Genomic DNA, 19,547 nt, shown 5'->3' with positions numbered 1-19,547 from the left:
TACCTAGCTATGAGACGCAGGAAATCTTCTTGTGACTACTTGAATGGATGCGTTCTCCTTGAGGAGCTGTACAATGTGTGCAACCTGGAGAAACTTTACAACCTAAGGGGGTTTCAGGTACTGCATCATGCTATTAGTAATTACAAAGATACTAGCAAATCGGAGATTAGTCAGTCAGGAAAAACCACACATCTTTTCCCATGAAGTTATGTCCCTTTAACAAATGTTTTGTATTTTCTGCCAGTCAATGTGCATGGACTGTAGTAAACCTGCCCCTTTGTGTTTTGCTTTTAAAGGGAACCTGTCGCCACTTTTTTGGACTATAAGCTGAGGCCACCACCACCGGGCTCTTATATACAGCATTCTAACATGCTGTATATAAGAGCCCAGGCCGCTGTGATATAAACATAAACCATAAACATAAAAAACACTTTATAATACTTACCTATCGGTCGCTCTCCGGTGGAATAGAGCCTAATGGGCGTCTCCGTTGTCCGTCTCCGTTGTCCAGTGCCGGAGCTGCCTCTTTCGGCCATCTTTGTTCTCCTTATTCTCTAGCCGTGGTGCATGACAGGTCCGACGTCATCCACACTCGCCGGCATTCCGGTCCTGAGCAGGCACACTTTGATCTGCCCTGAGCAGTGTAGATCAAAGTATTGTAGTGCGCCTGCGCAGGATCGGCGAGTGTGTATGACGTAGCCGCATCATGCACCCAGGCTTCAGAAAGAGGAAGAGATGGCCGAAAGGGGTGGCGCCGGCACCGGACAACGGAGACGCCTATTAGGCCCTATTCCACCGCAGAGCGATGGTTAGGTAAGTATTGTAAAGTGTTTTTTATGTTGTCACAGCGGCCTGGGCTCTTATATACAGCATGTTAGAATGCTGTATATAAGAGCCCGGTGGTGGTGGCCGCAGTTTATAGGCCAAAAAAGTGGTGACAGGTTCCCTTTAAAAAAAACAATTACAAACTCTGTACATTACAAGTGTAAGAATTTTATGTAAGATAAAGAAATATTTAGAAAATTAGCTTTCCCTGTTTTCTATGGTTACAGATGTGTTGGTGTGGAGCAATGACCGTGTGATCCGCTGGATCCAAACAATAGGTCTCCGAGATTATGCAAACAATATATTAGAAAGTGGAGTCCACGGTTCTCTCATTGCTTTGGATGAAAACTTTGATTACACAAGTTTAGCACTTTTACTACAAATTCCAATGCAAAATACTCAGGTAAGTCGCCATGTGCAAGCATATGTGACAAAGTGACCGTAAACAATATGAATGATAATGTTACCATATTCTGGTAATCCATATAAGTTAGTTGACTATGTTATTACTGCTTAAAGGGATTGTGTCTCCAGGATTTTGCCACCTAATTTGAGACCAGCATAATGTAAAGCCTGAGACTCTGATTCCAGTAATGTATCACTTACTGGGCTGCTTGCTGTAGCTTTGATAACATATTTGTGATTACCGGGAGATTTCCTTTAGAGGACTGCTGCTATGTAGTTCTACATATTCATAGGCTCTGTATAACTCCTCTCCTACCATTGATAGCTTTCTATTTATGCGGGGTACATAGAAATCTGTCAATCAGTTGTGTGGTAGGGGTTATACAGAGCTCAGCATTCAGAGAACTGAAACAACTTAATAAGTTAAACAGCAGTGGAATAAGGATCTCTGCTCTACATTATTCTGCTCTCAGAAGGGGTAGCAAAAACCTGTTGACAGATTCCCTTTAACAGCAATCTTCCTTGATTTCTCCATACGTCAGTCACACATTGAAGCTTGTTTCTAAGGGGGAGGAGCCTAAATAGCCTTTGGCAACATCTAATCTTTTGGAAAATAAACCCTTTGTAACTTTCAAATCTAAACATGTAGGGTTGGACTACTGTACATATTCGATTACTATCATTACTATGGGCCAATCAACGGGATCTAACAAAGGTTACCTATTGTGTGTCCAGCCTTAAGGCCCCGTCACATGCTACGATATATCTAACGATATGTCGTCGGGGTCACGGAATTTGTGACGTACATCTGGCATCGTTAGAGATGTCGTAGCATGTGACACCACCGAACGACTGTTAACGAGCAAAAATACTCACCTTATTGTTGCTCATTGATACGTCGTTCATTTTCATAATGTCGTTTCACCTTATGCGCGAAGGTTGTTCGTCGTTCCTGAGGCAGCACACATCGCTACCTGTGACATTCCGGGAACGACGAACACAGCTTACCTGCGTCCCGCCAGCAATGCGGAAGGAAGGAGGTGGGCGGGATGTTACGTCCCGCTCATCTCCACCCCTCCGCTTCTATTGGGTGGCCGCTGTGTGACCGTCGCTGTGACGCCGAACGTCCAACCCCCTTCAGAAAGAGGATGTTCGCCGCCCACAGCAACGTCGTTAGGGGGGTAAGTACGTGTCACGGGGGTTCATGACATTGTGCGCCACGGGCAACGAATTGCCCGTGACGCACAAACGATGGGGGTGGGTGCGATCGCTCATGCATGATATATCGTCGCGTGTGACGGGGCCTTTAGCTTTGACATTGAGTCACTCTTAGGGGGAATCTTAAAGTTGCCGAATACATAAAAGTTCAGTTAATCATAGAATCATAGAATATTAGAGTTGGAATGGTCCTCCTGGGTCATCTAGTCCAACCCCCTGCTCAAAGCAGGATTCACTAAATCATCCCAGATAGATGTCCGTCCAACCTCTTTTCAAAGACTTCCATTGAAGGAGAACTCACAACCTCTCGTGGCAGCCTGTTCCACTCATTGATCACCCTCACTGTCAATCATCCGACTTCTATATAGGACCACCATTTCTCCTCATACATGTGATAGAGGAGAGAAGGTTTATTTAGTTTGAAAGAAAAAGCCAATCCTTTTGTTCTACATGGAAGTAATCTGCCATCAGAGGTGTCTATAGTGTTCTCTCTTCTCTTTGAACACACATGAACGCTTGGCCAAGCTGAATATTCTTGAGTATAGGGAATTTGTGAGCGATAACTGTTAACCAAACAGTTATTCAAGGGAGGTTTCCAAGAATAGAAAAAAAACTAAGTAACTAAAGGGAATGTCAGAATAAATATATTCCTAAATACATTTAATTAGGAAATCATAATGGCTTTTTTTTTTATTCCCTTCACCACCTAGCAATTTTCCTCCCTTTCTTTCAAGAGCCATAACTTTTTTTTCCCATCAATATAGACATAAGAGGGCTTGCTTTTTGCAAGACGAATTGTACTTCTGAGTGACACCATTCATTCTGCCACATAATGTACTAAAATATGGGAAAAAAAATTCCAGGTGTGGTAAAATTGCAAAAAAAAGTGCAAAACCACAACATTTTTGGGGCTTTTTTGTTTACCATGTTCAATAATCCATATTTTTTGGATTATAAGGTGCACGTTTCCTCCCAAAAGTTTGGGAGGAAAGTGAGGGTTGCGTCCTATAACCTGAATGTAGCTTACCGGGAGTGGTGGAGAGGGGTTGCAGGAGGCCGGGGGAATGCTGTGGAGGCTGTGCAGGCGCTGTGTTGGCTGTGCAGGGTGTGCGGCGGCGAGGTCTGCTTCGGCAGCGGCTGTGCGAGGTCTGCGACAGCTGGTGATACGTCTGCAGTGACTGGTGCTGGGGCGGCTGTGCAGCGGCTGATACTGTGCGGCGGCTGGTGCTGTGTCAGTTATGTGTGGTCTGTGGCGACTGGGTCTGCAGAGGCTGTGTGGCGTCTGCATCGGCAGCAGCTGTGCGTGTTCTGCGATGGCTGATGCTGCGTTTGCAGTGGCTGGTGCTGAGGCAGCTCTACAGTGGATGGTGCTGTGGCGGCTGTGTGGTGGCTGGTGCTGTGGCGATTGTGCGCAGTCTGTGGAGGCTGGTGCTGTTGCGGCTGTGCGTGATCTGCGGAGGCTGGTGCTGCGTCTGCGACGGCTATGTGGCAGATGGTGTTGTGCGGCGGCTGGTGCTGTGGCAGCTGAGCGGGGTCTGTGGCGGCTGCGTCTGCAGAGGCTGTGCGGGCTCTGAATCGATGGCGGTTGTGTAAATTCTGCGGAGGCTGGTGCTGCGTCTGCAGCTGCTGGTGCTGAGGCGGCTGTGCGACGGCTGGTGCTTTGGCAGTTGTGCGATGGCTGTGGAGGCTGGTGCTGTGATGGTGGTGCAAGTTCTGTGGCGGCTGCGTCTGCAGAGGCTGTGTGGGCTCTGAATCGACGGCGGCTGTGTAGATTCTGCAGAGGCTGGTGCTGCGTCTGCAGCTGCTGGTGCTGAGGCGGCTGTACAGCGGATGGTGCTGTGGGACGGCTGGTGCTTTGGCAGTTGTGCAGTGGCTGTGGAGGCTGGTGCTGTGGTGGTGGTGCAGGTTCTGTGGAGACTTGTGCTGCGTCAGTGGCAGCTGGTGCTGTGCCGGCTGTGTGACGGGTGGTGCTGTGGCGGTTATGCGGTGGATGTAGAGGCTGGTGCTGTGGTGGCTGTGCAGGATCTGCGGCGGCTGGGCTGGTGCTGTGGGCCGGGCGGTGAGGACTTCAAATAATGGTGCCTGGAGTCAGTGCGTGCGCAGATGGAGCTCTCGACTAAAGCTCATATCTGCGCACGCTCCGCCTCCAGCCCATTGATCTCCCAGCAGCGGACTTAAGGAAAATGGCGCCCGGAGATGGTGCTTGCACAGATGAGAACTCGGCTTGCCATTGAGCTGAGAGCTGAATTTGCGTTGACTCTAGGCGCCATTTCTTTGAAGCCGCACTGCCCACAGCCGCCACTGCTGCTGCCTGAGCCCCAGCACAGCTGTCCCAGAACAGCTACCCCAGCACCAGCATAGCTACCCCAGTCAGAGCCTCAACACAGCTGCCCCATTACCAGCACAGCTGCCCCAGTCGCTGAAGCCACACCAGCACAGCCGGCAGTTTCTGGGACACCCACCACCCCTGTCTCCTGTGATTCGCTCCACCACCGCTGCTGTCCGCTCCGGTAAGACACCACCGGATTATAAAATGGACCCCATTTTTTTTCACCCGTTTTTGCTCTGATTTTGGGGTGCGTCTTATAATTCAGTGCGTCTTATAAACTGAAAAATATGGTATATAGATATCAAACATGTATAGCTTTCTTTTCATTTAGAGTGCTTTGCGAAAGTATTTGGCCCCTTTGAATTTTTCAACCTTTTCCCACATTTCAGGCTTCACACATAAAGATAAAAAATTTAAATGTTATGGTGAAGAATCAACAACAAGTGGGACACAATTGTGAAGTTGAATGAAATTTATTGCTTATTTTAAACTTTTATAAAAAAATAAATAACTGAAAATTGGGGCGTGCAATATTATTCATCCCCTTTAAGTTAATACTTTGTAGCGCCACCTTTTGCCGCGATTACAGCTGCAAGTCACTTGGGGTATGTCTCTATCAGTTTTGCACATCAAGAGCCTGAAATTCTTGCCCATTCTTTCCTTGCAAATAGCTTGAGGTGAGTGAGGTTGGATGGAGAGCGTTTGTGAACAGCAGTTTTCAGCTCTTTCCACAGATTCTTGATTGGATTCAGGTTTGGACTATGACTTGGCCATTCTAACACCTGGATACGTTTATTTGTGAACCATTCCATTGTAAATTTCGCTTTATGTTTTGGATCATTGTCTTGTTGAAAGACATATCTCCATCCCAGTCTCAGGTCTTTTGCAGACTCCAACAGGTTTTCTTCAAGAATGGTCCTGAATTTGGCTCCATCCATCTTTCCATCAATTTTAACCATCTTCCCTGTCCCTGCTGAAGCAAAGCAGGCCCAAACCATGATGCTGCCACCACCATGTTTGACAGTGGGGATGGTGTGTTCAGGGTGATGAGCTGTGTTGCTTTTACGCCAAACATATCGTTTAGCATTGTGCCCAAAAAGTTCGATTTTGGTTTCATCTGACCAGAGCACCTTCTTCCATACTGTATGTTTGGTGTGTCTCCCAGGTGGCTTGTGGCAAACTTTAAATGACACTTTTTATGGATATCAATGAGAAATGGATTTCTCCTTGCCACTATTTCATAAAGGCAGATTTGTGCAGTGTACGGCTGATTGTTATACTATGGACAGACTCTCCTACCTTAGCTGTAGATCTCTGCAGTTCATCCAGAGGGATCATGGGCATCTTGCCTGCATCCCTAATCAGTCTTTTCCTTGTTTGAGATGAAAGTTTGGATGGATGGCCGGGTCATGGTAGATTTGCAATGGTATGATACTCATTCCATTTCAATATGATCACTTGCACAGTGCTTCTTGGGATGTTTAAAGTTGTGGAAATTTTTTTGTAACCAACAGAACTACCTGTTGTGTTCCTTGGTCTTCATGATGCTCTCTGTGCTTTAAACAGAACACGGAGACTATCACAGAGCAGGTGCATTTATACGGAGACTTGATTACACACAGGTGGCTTATATTTATCATCATCAGTCATTTAGGACAACATTGGATCATTGAGAGATCCTCAATGAACTTCTGGAGTGAGTTTGCTGCACTGAAAGTAAAGGGGATGAATAATATTGCACGCCCCAATTTTCAGTTTATTCTTTTTTACAAAAGTTTAAAATAAGTAATAAATTTCGTTCAACTTCACAATTGTGTCCCACTTGTAGATTCTTCACCATAACATTAATATTTTTATCTTTGTGAAGCCTGAAATGTGGGAAAAGGTTGAAAAATTCAAGGGGGCCGAATACTTTCGCAAAGCACTGTAAGTGGTGAAAAATTTTCCGAAATGAGTCCAAATTTTTTTCACTTTTGTCACCATCTTCCAAGATCAGTAGTGTTCTCATTTTTCGGTATCTTGGGCTGTGTGAAGGCTTATTTTTTGTGCCCTGAGCTGATGTTTTACTGATACAATTTGGGGTAGGTAAGATGTTTTGATTGGATTTTATTGCAATGTTGTAGAAACTAAAAACTATAATTCTGATATTTAGATTTTTTTATTGTTACGCCATTTACTGATCAGATAGATAGATAGGATATTTCTGAATGTGGTAATACCAAATATGTGTATTTTTTTTATTTCTGTATTTTGGTACATCAATAAATAAAAATGCAACAATAACTTGACAAAAAAGCTATGCATATGTATTAGTCACTTTTTGCATCCATTTGAAAAATACAACAACGGATCCGTTAATGGATTGATTGACTATAATGGTGACGGATCCATTAATGGATCGGTGAAAACTTGTCATTTGTTAGATGCAATCCGTCAGCCATCTGTTGTTTTGGACAAACAAAAAGTCCTGGGTTCAGAACTTTTCTTCTGCGGATCCAAATACGGATCGCTAACGGAGCCATTAGAGAAAAATAATGACAGCTATTGTGTTTAGCAGTAGAGAGCCATACAACCTGTTAAAAAAATAATAATAATTAATAGTAAGAATAATGATGCTAATAATAACAATACTCCACCGCTTCCATATCCTGCCAGCATTTCAGATTGTATTCCTGCCCTCCATGTCTTTTCTTTTCCTTGTCACGTGCATCCTTTTCAATCCAGACCCAGACTAGTGGCACAACTAGGCCTCTGACATCCTACATGCCTTGATGTCATGATGTTACAATCCGCATCACCCAAGTGATAGCACGGCGCAAAGGAATGGCAGAGGCTTAGTCATGCCAGCAGTTCTGACGTGAAGATGCCGAAGAGGATGCACATGATAGGGGAAAGTGAAAAGAAGAGGAGTGGGCTTTGAGAACCGTTTTGAGGATGTCCATAGTGTCAGAAACGGGTTTCTTCACAAGGGCACTCCTGGAGCATCTCTCCGGTAAGACACTCTGCAGAGGCTGAATCACAATTACCTTAGTCTTTACTCCATTGCGTATCGGCTGCCCATCAGCATTACATTCAATTTGGGTGCAATACTCTGTGGCGACTGAAGCCTCAGGGGCGCCACACTTTCAGTTTTTAAAAATTATTTATTTAAATATGTTTTTTAGAAAAGCTGCATGCGCTTCCTTTAATTTTGATACACAGCTAAGATAACGCGCACAGCTGGGGTCTGCATCCTGTAGCCATATGCTTTATCTGTGCTGGGTATCATAATATGGGGAACCCTATGCCAATTGTTTTTTATTTATTTATTTTTACACTAATATAGAAGCAAACAGCTCCTCTGATTGGTTGAAATCAAACACGCAGTCACTCAGTCTGGGGCTGCTGTCTGACTGCAACCAATCAGAGATGCCAGGGCTGCTAGTGGGCGGGTGAAGCAGTGCATATTGATGAAGCGAATAAGCGGCCCTAGAAGAAGAGTGAGAGGACCTGGAAGAATTGTTAGAGCTGTGCGGAGACTGGTAAATATGAAGCTCTTGCTCCAATCCCCCTATCACTTCTACCACCATTTTTAAATGCCTGATTCGTGTCCCCATAGACTTATATGAGGACAGGCGTCCAGCCAGATATCCGGAATCAATCCTGCGCCCGAACCGTTTTTTGTTTTTTTTTTAAACCCAGTTGGACCTGCCAATCCCAGGTATCTGCGGGTCTGCCCATCACGACTTTTTACATCATATTTTTATTATCATTTGGATACTCCAGAGTATATTAGGGAACATTCAATTTGCATGGAATAAAAACCCTGCAAATTCCCCTGTAAAATAGGTGTAATTTGCTGAATTTGAGTCTTGGCAGATCCGCGCATGTATAACTGATGCGCGTTATAAAATAGCACATCAACATAGCTAAAGATGTATTAAGTGCTTGAATATATGTCAGTCAAACAATTTATAAACTTTTTTTTATTTCAGGCAAGACAAATCTTGGAAAGAGAATACAATAATTTATTGGCACTTGGAACTGAAAGAAGACTTGATGAGGTAATTTTGGTTTGCTGCCTAAGTGAGTTGTAACCTTGGAGCATCTCCGCTCAGCCTGCCATGGTTTGGGTTCTGATGCAGCCTAGACATAGCAGTGATAGGGAGTCATACCACCTGCTATTTTAAAAGTCTTGCAAATACGCAAGAAAAACTCAGCTGTAATACAAAAGAGGTGACACACTGCTCAGTCTCGATGTTGGATCATTTTTTGACTCAGATAAGAATACATACATTAACACTTGGAAACCAATTCAAAAAGGTAGTATATCATTAACTTTCATCCAGGATGCTACCTCAATTTGTATAATATAAAAACATTTTTATTGAAATTCATTAAAACATTCAATATTTCACCTGTGAAAAAATGTGACACATAAACAAAATCCCAGGACCATGGGACAGCTCCAGTAGATCCTACCAGAAGAACGAAAACAGTTGTTCCACAGAAAAATCACATTAATAGTACTGCCAGGGGAATAGTTTTTAAATGACCCTTGCTCTCTCTTTCCTCTGCCTGCCAATGGAGATGTAACTTAGGTCATGCACACCCTAAAGGTAAAAAGGTGCCCCCATTCCCCCCACATCTACATGGAGAGGTGTGTGCTGCAGAATGAGTAGCCCCCTTAACAGCTTTCTGGCGATTGGGCCATCTATTTAATACTGTCTCCTGATGAACCCCAATTAATTATATGGGGAGAAACGCGTCGAGGCTTTGTGATTTTACATTATTGGGTTGAGGACCATGGAAAGCCCGGACACCTTCACGTTAAGAGAAAAATACTGCTAAGGGACCTTTTGACCCGAACATTTCTCAGATAAGTGTTGTTTCCCTATTTTTCTTCACTATTGATGGTATAACCCCGCAGATTCTACCCGATTAAGAGGGAGACCAGGGATATCCTAGGGGGGAAAGCCGCCGAGGAATGGGGGCACCTTTTTACCTTTAGGGTGTGCGTGACCTAAGTTACATCTCCTCCATTGGCAGGCAGAGGAAAGAGAGAGCAAGGGTCATTTAGTACTATTAATGTGATTTTTCTGTGGAACAACTGTTTTTGTTCTTCTGGTAGGATCTACTGGAGCTGTCCCATGGTCCTGGGATTTTGTTTGTGTCACATTTTTTTTCACAGGTGGAATGTTGAATGTTTTAATGAATTTGAATAAAATTGTTTTTATATTATACAAATTGAGGTAGCATCCTGGGTGAAAGAATCCATACATCTCAAATATAAGGAGAAACATTAGGTCTTTAAATTCAATCAGGATATTTACTGATGTAATCTATATACATTTAGACACCATTTGCCCAGAAACCCCTTAAAAATAAACTTAAATATATAATAAACAGATGTGGAGCTTAGTGAATACCAATACTAATGATTTTCACATGGTGGCCTGATCTATCATTCCTCACTCAGAGGTCTACTTATAGACCACCATCTAAGATTGGGCCACCTCTGTTTTATAGCGTCAGTCAGAGAACAGTACTTCTATAATATAAGTGGAGTGTAATGCAGATGCATTATAAAAACTGCTTTGGAGTTTAGAGAAAGCAATGTCTCTCTATACATTCATTGTTGAAGATACATATTTCTATGGAGTTCCGTATTGCCTTTATGATCTCTTTAGATAGTGAGAGAAATGGTTGCCTCAAAACTACTAAATGCAGTTGATACCTTGCAGGTAAAATAGGTTTTCCGGGCACACAAATAATTAAAATATTATAAAGCCTATGTTAAATTAAGAAACTTCACAATATATTTGCCGTTAAAATTTAGCTCTGTTTCTGAGCAGTCATGTGACTTTCAGCTTCTTAGTTCTAGTGTTCAAAGCACAGAGTACAGATATTTCCTGCCTGTGCTTTGAATTGATTGTAGATTTCGGTCCAATACAACCCTGCAAAGAGGAGGCAGGACTCGCCAAGCAACTCTCAGCAGTGTGCTCTCAATGTTGATTTTATAGGTGATGTGGACAGTGAACCTCAGCATGTTAAGAGAGTCTGGGGATGTAAACAGGGAGGGAGAGCACAGGAATAACGCAAGCTAAAGGCTCCACTGAGAACAATAGTAATCTTATTAACTAATGACTTTGGAATGCCCAACATCATCCACTCTAGTCAGAGTGCTAGATTATATAAAAATAAATTATTACAATATATGAATTACTCTTTGCTCCCCTACAGTTCACAGACCCTGTATGGGGCCACATCCTGCAACATTACTAAGTTAAGAATAGTCTCAAGATAGCACATACTAGATAAAGTAGGAGGAGTTACTGTGTATGCAGGAATTTATCCATATTGATCATAGAAGTCTCATGATGATGCTTTGAAGATGGAGTGGGAGTGTGTGAGCTGTTGGACAGGTATAGGGCTCGCAAAGAAGTCAAAGTGCATTGCCTCCTGGCAAGGGCGTAACAATTGCAATCAAAGAGGTGACGACTGCAACTGTGCTCAGTATTGGAGGGGGCCGGCCGACCTCAGCGCCTATTTCAACTGGATGTGAATGCACATCCAGCTGAAATGCATTGTGGCGCAGAAACTAGTCCGGTCCCTGCACCACAATACATGCCGCCGGCCCATCAAAGAATGGCAGTTGATGTAGGCATGCTAGGCATTGACATTGCACGGCAATGACGTTATGCAATGCCATAGTAGGCACACCGATGTCAGCTGCTGGCCACTGCGCTGGCTACAGAGGCAGACTCTGCGGGTCATGGAGAGTGGACAAGGTGAGAAGAGTGCTTTTTTTGTATATGTTTTAGAGGCAGAACGGAAAACATATATGCCATAAGGGTCCCAGGATGGGGGACATTACTATATAATGAAGGGGAATGCAACACTTATGTCTTTATAAGATTTAGAAGGCTACAAGTGCCCATAGTTTTGACCAACATGCCTGGGGGGCCAGGTCCAGATTTTGTACTGGGGCCCATGGGACTCTAAATACACCACTGGCTCCTGGGAATTGTAGTCTGGAGACAAAAAGAAACAGCTAACAGGAAGTTCAGCCAGCAAACAATAAGACCACAAGAATAACTGTAGGAGGCTGTATGGGAATAGAAAATATAATAATAGTAATAGGAGGGATGGAAACTCAGTATAGGAACAGCCAAATAGTTTTTCTTTCTACTTATAGTGTTTCTGGAAAACTCCTTTAAGGTACAGGCAGTGAACATATTTTATTTACTGTATGAATCCAAAAGCTCAGAGAAAAGTCTGAAGGACAAACATCTTGTGTATTATAGTGTACAAAAGAAAATGCACAATAAATATATAAAATGCCTCTATATAAAAGTAATATTTTTTATATAAATACTATCCTACTGTAATTTGGCATGCTTTGTATTTCCAGAGTGATGACAAAAACTTCAGACGTGGGCCCTCCTGGAGGAGGCAATTTCCACCACGAGAGGTCCATGGAATCAGCATGATGCCAGGATCTTCAGAAACACTGCCAGCAGGATTTAGATTAACAACAACATCCGGGCACTCACGAAAAATGACAACAGATGGTACCACTTTATTTTTAGCTGCGCTAGCGGCAAGACAACATACTATTGTGTATAACTGTATTAAATGGATTATTATGTCAAAATAACATGCTGTATGTTTACAGGATATGTTCATTTACTGAAAATCATGCTCTAAACATTGCAGAATAATTATGGTTCCAGCATATAACACATCTTCCAACATAGATAAGCTGTAACAAACAAACACAACCCAACGTTTACTTATTACATGAGGAATAGCTACAAATTCTACAGGGTGGTGAGATCGTTGATCTAAAGATTTCTGCAAGTATATTTCAGTGAAAGGGTTAAAAGGATTGTCTACTAGATAATATTTTTTTAACCCCTTCACCCCGGCCGATTTTCCGTTTTTGTATGTTGCTCCCCTTCTTTCGAGAGCCGTAACTTTTTTTTATTTTTTCGGCAATATTGCCATATGAGGGCTTGTTTTTTTCGGGACGAGTTGTACTTTTAAATGAAACCATACGTTTTACCATGTAGTGTACTGGAAAACGGCAAAAAAATTCCAAGTGCAGAAAAATTGCAAAAAAAAGTGCGATTGCACGATTGTTTTTGAGATATTTTATTCACCATGTTCATTATATGGTACAACTGATGTGTCAGTGTGATGCCTCAGATCGGTACGAGTTTGTCGACATCAAACATGTATAGGTCTACTTTTATCTAAGGGGCTAAAAAAAAATCAGAATTTTGTCCCAAAAAAAGTAGCACACTTTTTGCGCCATATTCCATGACCCGTAGCGTTCTCATTTTTCAGGATCTATGGCTCAGTGACAGCTTATTTTTTTCCATTTCGAGCTGACATTTTTAATGGTACCATTATTGCGCAGATGTTACTTTTTGATCACCTGTTATTGCATTTTGTGCAAAATTTGTGGTGACCAAAAAACATAATTTTGGCGTTTGGAATTTTTTGCCACTACGCCGTTTACCAGTCAAACGAACTGATTTTATATTTTGATAGATTGGGCATTTCTGAACGTGATGATATCAAATATGTGTATTTTTTTAACCCTTTAATTTTCAAGGGGGTGAAAGGGGAATGATTTAAACTTTGTTTTTTTTACTTTTTTTTATATTTTACTAGTCCTCCTAGGGAACTATAAGGATCAGCAGTCTGATCGCTCATTTATTTCTGCTGATCACAGCTACACAGCTGAAAACAGCAGAAATACTCACCTCTTGACACTGACAGCAGCCGGCCAGGTGAAACAGGAAGTGAGTCATGTGAGCTACAGGAGTTATCACATGACACTGCGCTACCATGACAACCATAGGCTCACAGTGATGACATCACTGTGATACCAATGGAGTCGGGTGAGTAAAGATTTACCGCAACTGGCATTTAGATGTCAGTGATTGGTGCAGACTGTTAGTATTCATTTGTTAGAGCAAGTGAAACTAATCCTGCAGCTGTGACACCCCCTCCCACAGCAGTACACTATTAGTGTATTTGCCTGGCATTATCATACCAGATCTTGTCAGCGTCATGTTACACACCTTGTGTGTTATGCTGGATGTGCTTCATGACGCCTTTGTCTGGCGTCTGCAGTGTTCAGGTGATCCAGGCTCCTGTGACTATTCCCTACTTAGACTAGACATGCTGAGGACAAGGGAGAGGGCTAGCAGCATGACCACAGAGCACACACAGACCGGTAGCTGCGCACCGCCTCCTACCCTGAAGGAATGAGCACAGCAATTCAAGAGACATAGCTTTAGAGAAAGACATAGGTGCTGCGAGTTCCTTCAGGGGTGGAGGCGATGCCGTGCGCAACCATCTGTACTCATACTGCTATCTCTTTCCCTTTTTCCAGCACGTCCAGTCTGTGAGCCGGGAGTTGACAGCCACAGGAGCCTGGATCAGCTGAACACTACAGACGCCTGCATCATGGAGCAAATCCAGCACAACACACAAGGTGTGTAACATGACGCTGACCAGACCTGGTACGATAATGCCAGACAAATACACTAATAGTATGCTGGTAAGGGAGGGGGTGTCACAGCTGCAGGATTAGTTTCACTTGCTGTAACAAATGAATACTGACAGTCTGCACCAATCACTGACACCACACAGAGAGGTGGGCGGGGAATGGGGTGAATACGCATGAGGCATTTACATACACTTGACTTGACTTGACTTGACTAGTCGCCATGCAACAATAAAATTTCAAGGGCTTACAGCAACTCATTAGGGCAACATACAGGAATAAAAGTTGCATATCTTGAAAGGGCTGCCCAAGCCCTATTTCAGAATACTGTTATATGGTACACAAAAATCACCCGACAAATTCCTTTTAATGATACTTACCACTTGACCTCCAAACCAAAATATCTTTTTGCAGATACGTTTCGGTTTCTGTTAGCCCTCCTTAGTGCAAAGAAAGAGATCTGGTTTGGCTATATGAGAGCCCACTGGCTGAGGTTCTAAGTCATTTTGGAAGGTTTGTTAAAGGGTCGGTATTGACTTTTAGGATTGCTACGTTTAATAAGTGATACTGGAGTTCAAGTCCTGGACCTCTCTGAAGAGGCAATTTTCATATTTCATTTCCCAGTGGAGCATTGCATGGCCTATAAATCTCCTTACACTGGCATGTCAAGCAGATCACCCTCCACAAGCTTACCTTTTAGAGCACTGTTGGGTAGGTAACTACTTTAGTTATTGCTTCGTATGTCCCCCTTAAAGGGGACTCTACCCTCAGCGTCCACTAGTAATGACCTTTATCAAGCAGGGCAGTTTTTATTTACATGAATGCTTACTCCAAATACATTGCTATTTCCTTCCTTTATTCATCACTATGTTCAAAATTAAAAAAACACATACTATTGGTTTAATGGAACTAATCCTCCACTTCTAAATACTTTCTATAAAGACAGACATTTTCAAATCCCAGCTTATAGTGAATGTCCGCTTTTTTATTTGTTGTATTTAACTGCATTGTCTCATTAAGACAACTGTATTTATATACCCTGTCAGTGTATATAGATATTATAGAGCAGGGGTCTCAAACTCTGCTGAGTATATGGCTGCACATCTATATATATAATTGCCTTATTCTGTCTGTCTGTCATGCTCCAAAATTGTGTCACCAGTGACATGTCCTTACGGTGACACAAAGCTGATTGGCCGCTGGGTTCGCCATGGCCCCGCCCCCCCCACACGGATTGGCCTCTCGCCCCGGCTGCGCCCCCACACGGATTGGCCAGCCGCTCGCCCAGGCTCTGCCCCCCCCCACAGATTGGCCTCTCGCCCCGGCACCCTGCAGGCATTGGCAACTCGCCCACGCCACGCCCCGCCCCCCTCACGCAATAGACGTTAGCTCTCGCCCCCCCCCCCCCGCATTGCCCGAACTGACACGGTCACGGAGCCACGAATCCCAGGTGAGTACTGTACTCCCCCCCCCTTTCCCCCCTCACCAACGGGAGCCCACATCAGCGTACGCCGCCGCCGTATGCTGGTGTTGGCTCCCGTGCGAGCAGGGGACGTGTTGCGCTGGTAACCATGCTTGCATAGTTACCAGTAAATCAAGGTCCTGCAGCGGCGGGACTTCCACATGCACAAACATAACAGCACACACACACGCATACACACACACATCAGATCGCACTCACTCTCACAAACACCTCACACACACCTCACACACACATCGCATCCACACACTCACAGCATCCGGCGATATCGCTTGCTTCTCGGCCTCGATACTGTGCTGTGAGCTTCCAGGACCTGCCGGAGGATCACATGGCCAGAAGCATGTGGTATGTCCGGATGTTGTGACTGTGAGCGCGTATGTGCGATATCGTCAGTGTCTGTGTGTGTCAGTGTATGCGATCGGTTGTGTGTGAGTGTATGCGATCGGTCGGGTGTGTGTGAGTGGATGCGATCGGGTGTGTGTGAGTGGATGCGATCGGGTGTGTGTGAGTGGATGCGATCGGGTGTGTGAGTGTCGGCAGAGGAGCACGGCGTGCTGGAGGAGGCTGGGAGCAGAGAGGCTGATCATGGGGAAGGCTAGGAACGGGAGGCTGATGCTGAGGGAGGCTGGAAGGAGAGAGGCTGATGCTGGGGGAGGCTGGAAGGACAGAGGCTGATGCTGGTGGAGGCTGATGCTTGGGGAGGCTGATGCTGGAGGAGACTGGGAGCGGAAGGCTGATGCTGAGGGAGGCTGGGAGGGGGAGGCTGGGAGGAAGGAGGCTGGGAGGAGAGAGGCTGATCCTGGGGAAGGCTGGGAAAGGGAGGCTGATGCTGAGGGAGGCTGGAAGGAGAGAGGCTGATGCTGGGGGAGGCTGGAAGGAGAGAGGCTGAGGCTGGGAGGAGAGAGGCTGATGCTGGGGAAGGCTGATGCTGAGGGAGGCTGGGAGGGGAAAGCTGATGCTGGGGAAGGCTGGGAGAACGGAGGCTGGGAGGAGAGAGGCTGATCCTGGGGAAGGCTGGGAGAGGGAGGCTGATGCTGGAGGAGGCTGGAAGGAGAGAGGCTGATGCTGGCGGAGGCTGATGCTGGGGGAGGCTGGAAGGAGAGAGTCTGATGCTGGTGGAGGCTGATGCTTTGGGAGGCTGGGAGAGGGAGGCTGATGCTGAGGGAGGCTGGGAGGAGGGAGGCTGGGAGAGGTAGGCTGAGAGAAGAGAGGCTGATGCTGGGGGAGGCTGATGCTGGGGGAGGCTGGGAGAGGGAGGCTGATGCTGGGGGAGGGTGGGAGGAGGGAGGCTGGGAGGAGAGAGGCTGATGCTGGGGAAGGCTGGGAGGAGAGAGGCTGATGCTGGGGACAGAGAGGAGAGGCTGATGCTGAGAGGAGAGAGGCTGATGCTAGGATGAGAGAGGCTGATGCTAGGATGAGAGAGGCTGATGCTGGGAGGAGAGAGGCTGATGCTGGGAGGAGAGAGGCTGATGCTGGGGGCAGAGAACTGATGCTGGGGGCAGAGAGGCTGATGCTGGTGCAGCATGGGGGATGGCGCACGATGGGGGGTGCGCAGCATCGGGGATGGAGCATGATGGGGGGGTGCGCAGCATCGGGGATGGAGCACGATGAGGAGTTCACAGCATGGGGGATGGAGCACGTTTGGGAGTGCGCAGCATGGCGGGTGGAGCACGTTTGGGAGTGCGCAGCGTGGGAGATGGAGCACGATGGGGGGTGCGCAGCATAGGGGATGGAGCACGATAGGGAGTGCGCTGCATGGGGGATGGAGCACGATGGGGAGTGCGGAGTATGGCGGATGGAGCACGTTTGGGAGTGCGCAGCATGGCGGATGGAGCACGTTTGGGAGTGCGCAGCATGGCGGATGGAGCACGTTTGGGAGTGCGCAGCATGGGCGATGGAGCACGATGGGGGGTGCGCAGCATAGGGGATGGAGCACGATGAGGAGTGCGCTGCATGGGGGATGGAGCACGATGGGGAATGCGCTGCATGGGGGATGGAGCACGTTTGGGAGTGCGCACCTCCCCCAAAAACACACACACACACACGCGCGCGCACTGCACAACACAACACACCACACACCACACACCACACACACACACACACACACTGGGAACCACAAGCAACTGCCCTACACAGACACCCACACACACAGACAACGCTGCGCACACACAGCACCCAACACACAAACACCGCGGCACACACAAATATACGCACATACCGCACAACACACACATTGCACAAAACATACCTCCCCCAAAACACACCACACACACACAAACCGCGCAACACACACACAACGCTACAGACACACAGCGCTCCACAAACAACGCAACACACGCAACACACATACAACACCGCTCTCACCCCCCGCCACACCCAGACAACACCCACAACATGTACAGCCCCTACACAAACACTTGGTAACTACACACAACAACATCTATATATATATATATATAACAAAAATCATACATGAACTACACAATACGTAAATTCTAGAATACCCGATGCGTAGAATCGGGCCACCTTCTAGTGGAAAAATAATTTATTTGGGGGACCGTATTTCTTTGCTGGACAAAGTGACATCTTTAGTGATACCATATTTTTTATTTCTATACACTTTTGTATCACATTTTTTGAACATATTTTGCTTGTTTATTATAACAAATGTGCACTTTTTTATTTCAGTTTATATATACAAAAGTATTTTTAGCGGGAAAAGAAAAGGCATTCTTTTATTTTTAATTATTATTTAAAAAAACATAACATTTTATACCCTACTTGTAAGTAATATGGTTTTACAATTAGCTCCATATAGTAATTTTGACCAACATCTTGTAGTAATTTTCCCATCCTGCTCCTCATCTTGTAGAAATGTGTTCATCTTGTCCCCTTGTAGTAATGTGCCCATCCTGTAGTAACGTGCCAACCTTGTTCCCTTGTAGTAATGTGCCCATGTCGGTCCTCTTCTTGTAGTAATGTGCCCTTTCCTAGTCTCCTTATTTTAGCAATGTTCCAGATTGTAGTTATGTCCCCTATTTTGCCATTGTTCACATACACACAAAAAAAAAAAAGATTCTTCTCACCTGTCCTTTTACCTCCTTCTTGTGGCCCACAGGCACCTAGACCCTGTGGCAATTGTGGCCAGTGCAGGGGCCGCTGCCATCTTCGCTTTCCTTCAGGTGAATGATTTGCGGCACTATACAAAGAAGCTCTCTTCACATCTTTACCAATGGCGGCCGCCAGCCAATCAGATTCTAGCAGCTGACTTCATATACAGTACCCACGTCAGCTGCTGGCCTCTAATTAGCCAGCTGCTGCCATTGGTAAAGATGTGAAGAAAGGTTCTCTGCACGGTGTCGCAAATCATTCACCCGAAGGAAAACGATAACAGTGGCAGTCTCGTGTACTGGGCCGCAATCGTCATGGGGTCTAGGTGCCTTAGGGGCTGTATGTGACTCGTGCGCTGTGTGTTTGAGACCCCTATTATAGAGGGTGGTTAGAGTTGGAACCAGACTTCACTTGACCATGTTTTTACTAGTGATGAGCGAGCACTACCATGCTCTGTACTTGAACCAGGCAGGTCGAACGCTCGGATGGGCTCGACTCGAGTACTACGGTAACTATAATTGAAGTTAATGGAAAATTCTAGCATTTTTCCAGGAACATCTTCCAGAAAAATGTTCAAGTTTCCCATTAACTTCCATTATGCTTAGGTACTCAAGTCAAGCCTATCCAAGCGTCTGACCTGCTCGGTTCTAGTAGTACCAAGGCAGCATGGCAGTGTT

The 19,547-nt window shown here is 45.4% G+C and overlaps 1 protein-coding gene across 10 annotated transcripts in view; it reads left to right on the top strand.

The window, feature by feature from the left end:
- The window catches only part of PPFIA2 (PPFI scaffold protein A2), a 575,559-nt gene that overhangs the window by 540,151 nt on the left and 15,861 nt on the right, over positions 1-19,547 (top strand). For 6 of the 10 annotated variants that reach the window (XM_075344764.1, XM_075344763.1, XM_075344767.1 and 3 more), the window contains 4 exons: positions 1,053-1,228; positions 8,752-8,820; positions 12,171-12,330; positions 14,166-14,267. In XM_075344764.1, coding sequence (XP_075200879.1) covers positions 1,053-1,228; positions 8,752-8,820; positions 12,171-12,330; positions 14,166-14,267 — 507 coding nt within the window. The remainder of the gene's footprint in view (positions 1-1,052; positions 1,229-8,751; positions 8,821-12,170; positions 12,331-14,165; positions 14,268-19,547) is intronic. The other 4 variants (XM_075344766.1, XM_075344770.1, XM_075344769.1 and 1 more) reach the window with 1 other exon arrangement.

Source organism: Anomaloglossus baeobatrachus, chromosome 4 (genome assembly GCF_048569485.1).
Source record: "Anomaloglossus baeobatrachus isolate aAnoBae1 chromosome 4, aAnoBae1.hap1, whole genome shotgun sequence".
Taxonomy (NCBI): domain Eukaryota; kingdom Metazoa; phylum Chordata; class Amphibia; order Anura; family Aromobatidae; genus Anomaloglossus; species Anomaloglossus baeobatrachus.
This window is presented reverse-complemented; position numbering and strand designations above follow the sequence as displayed.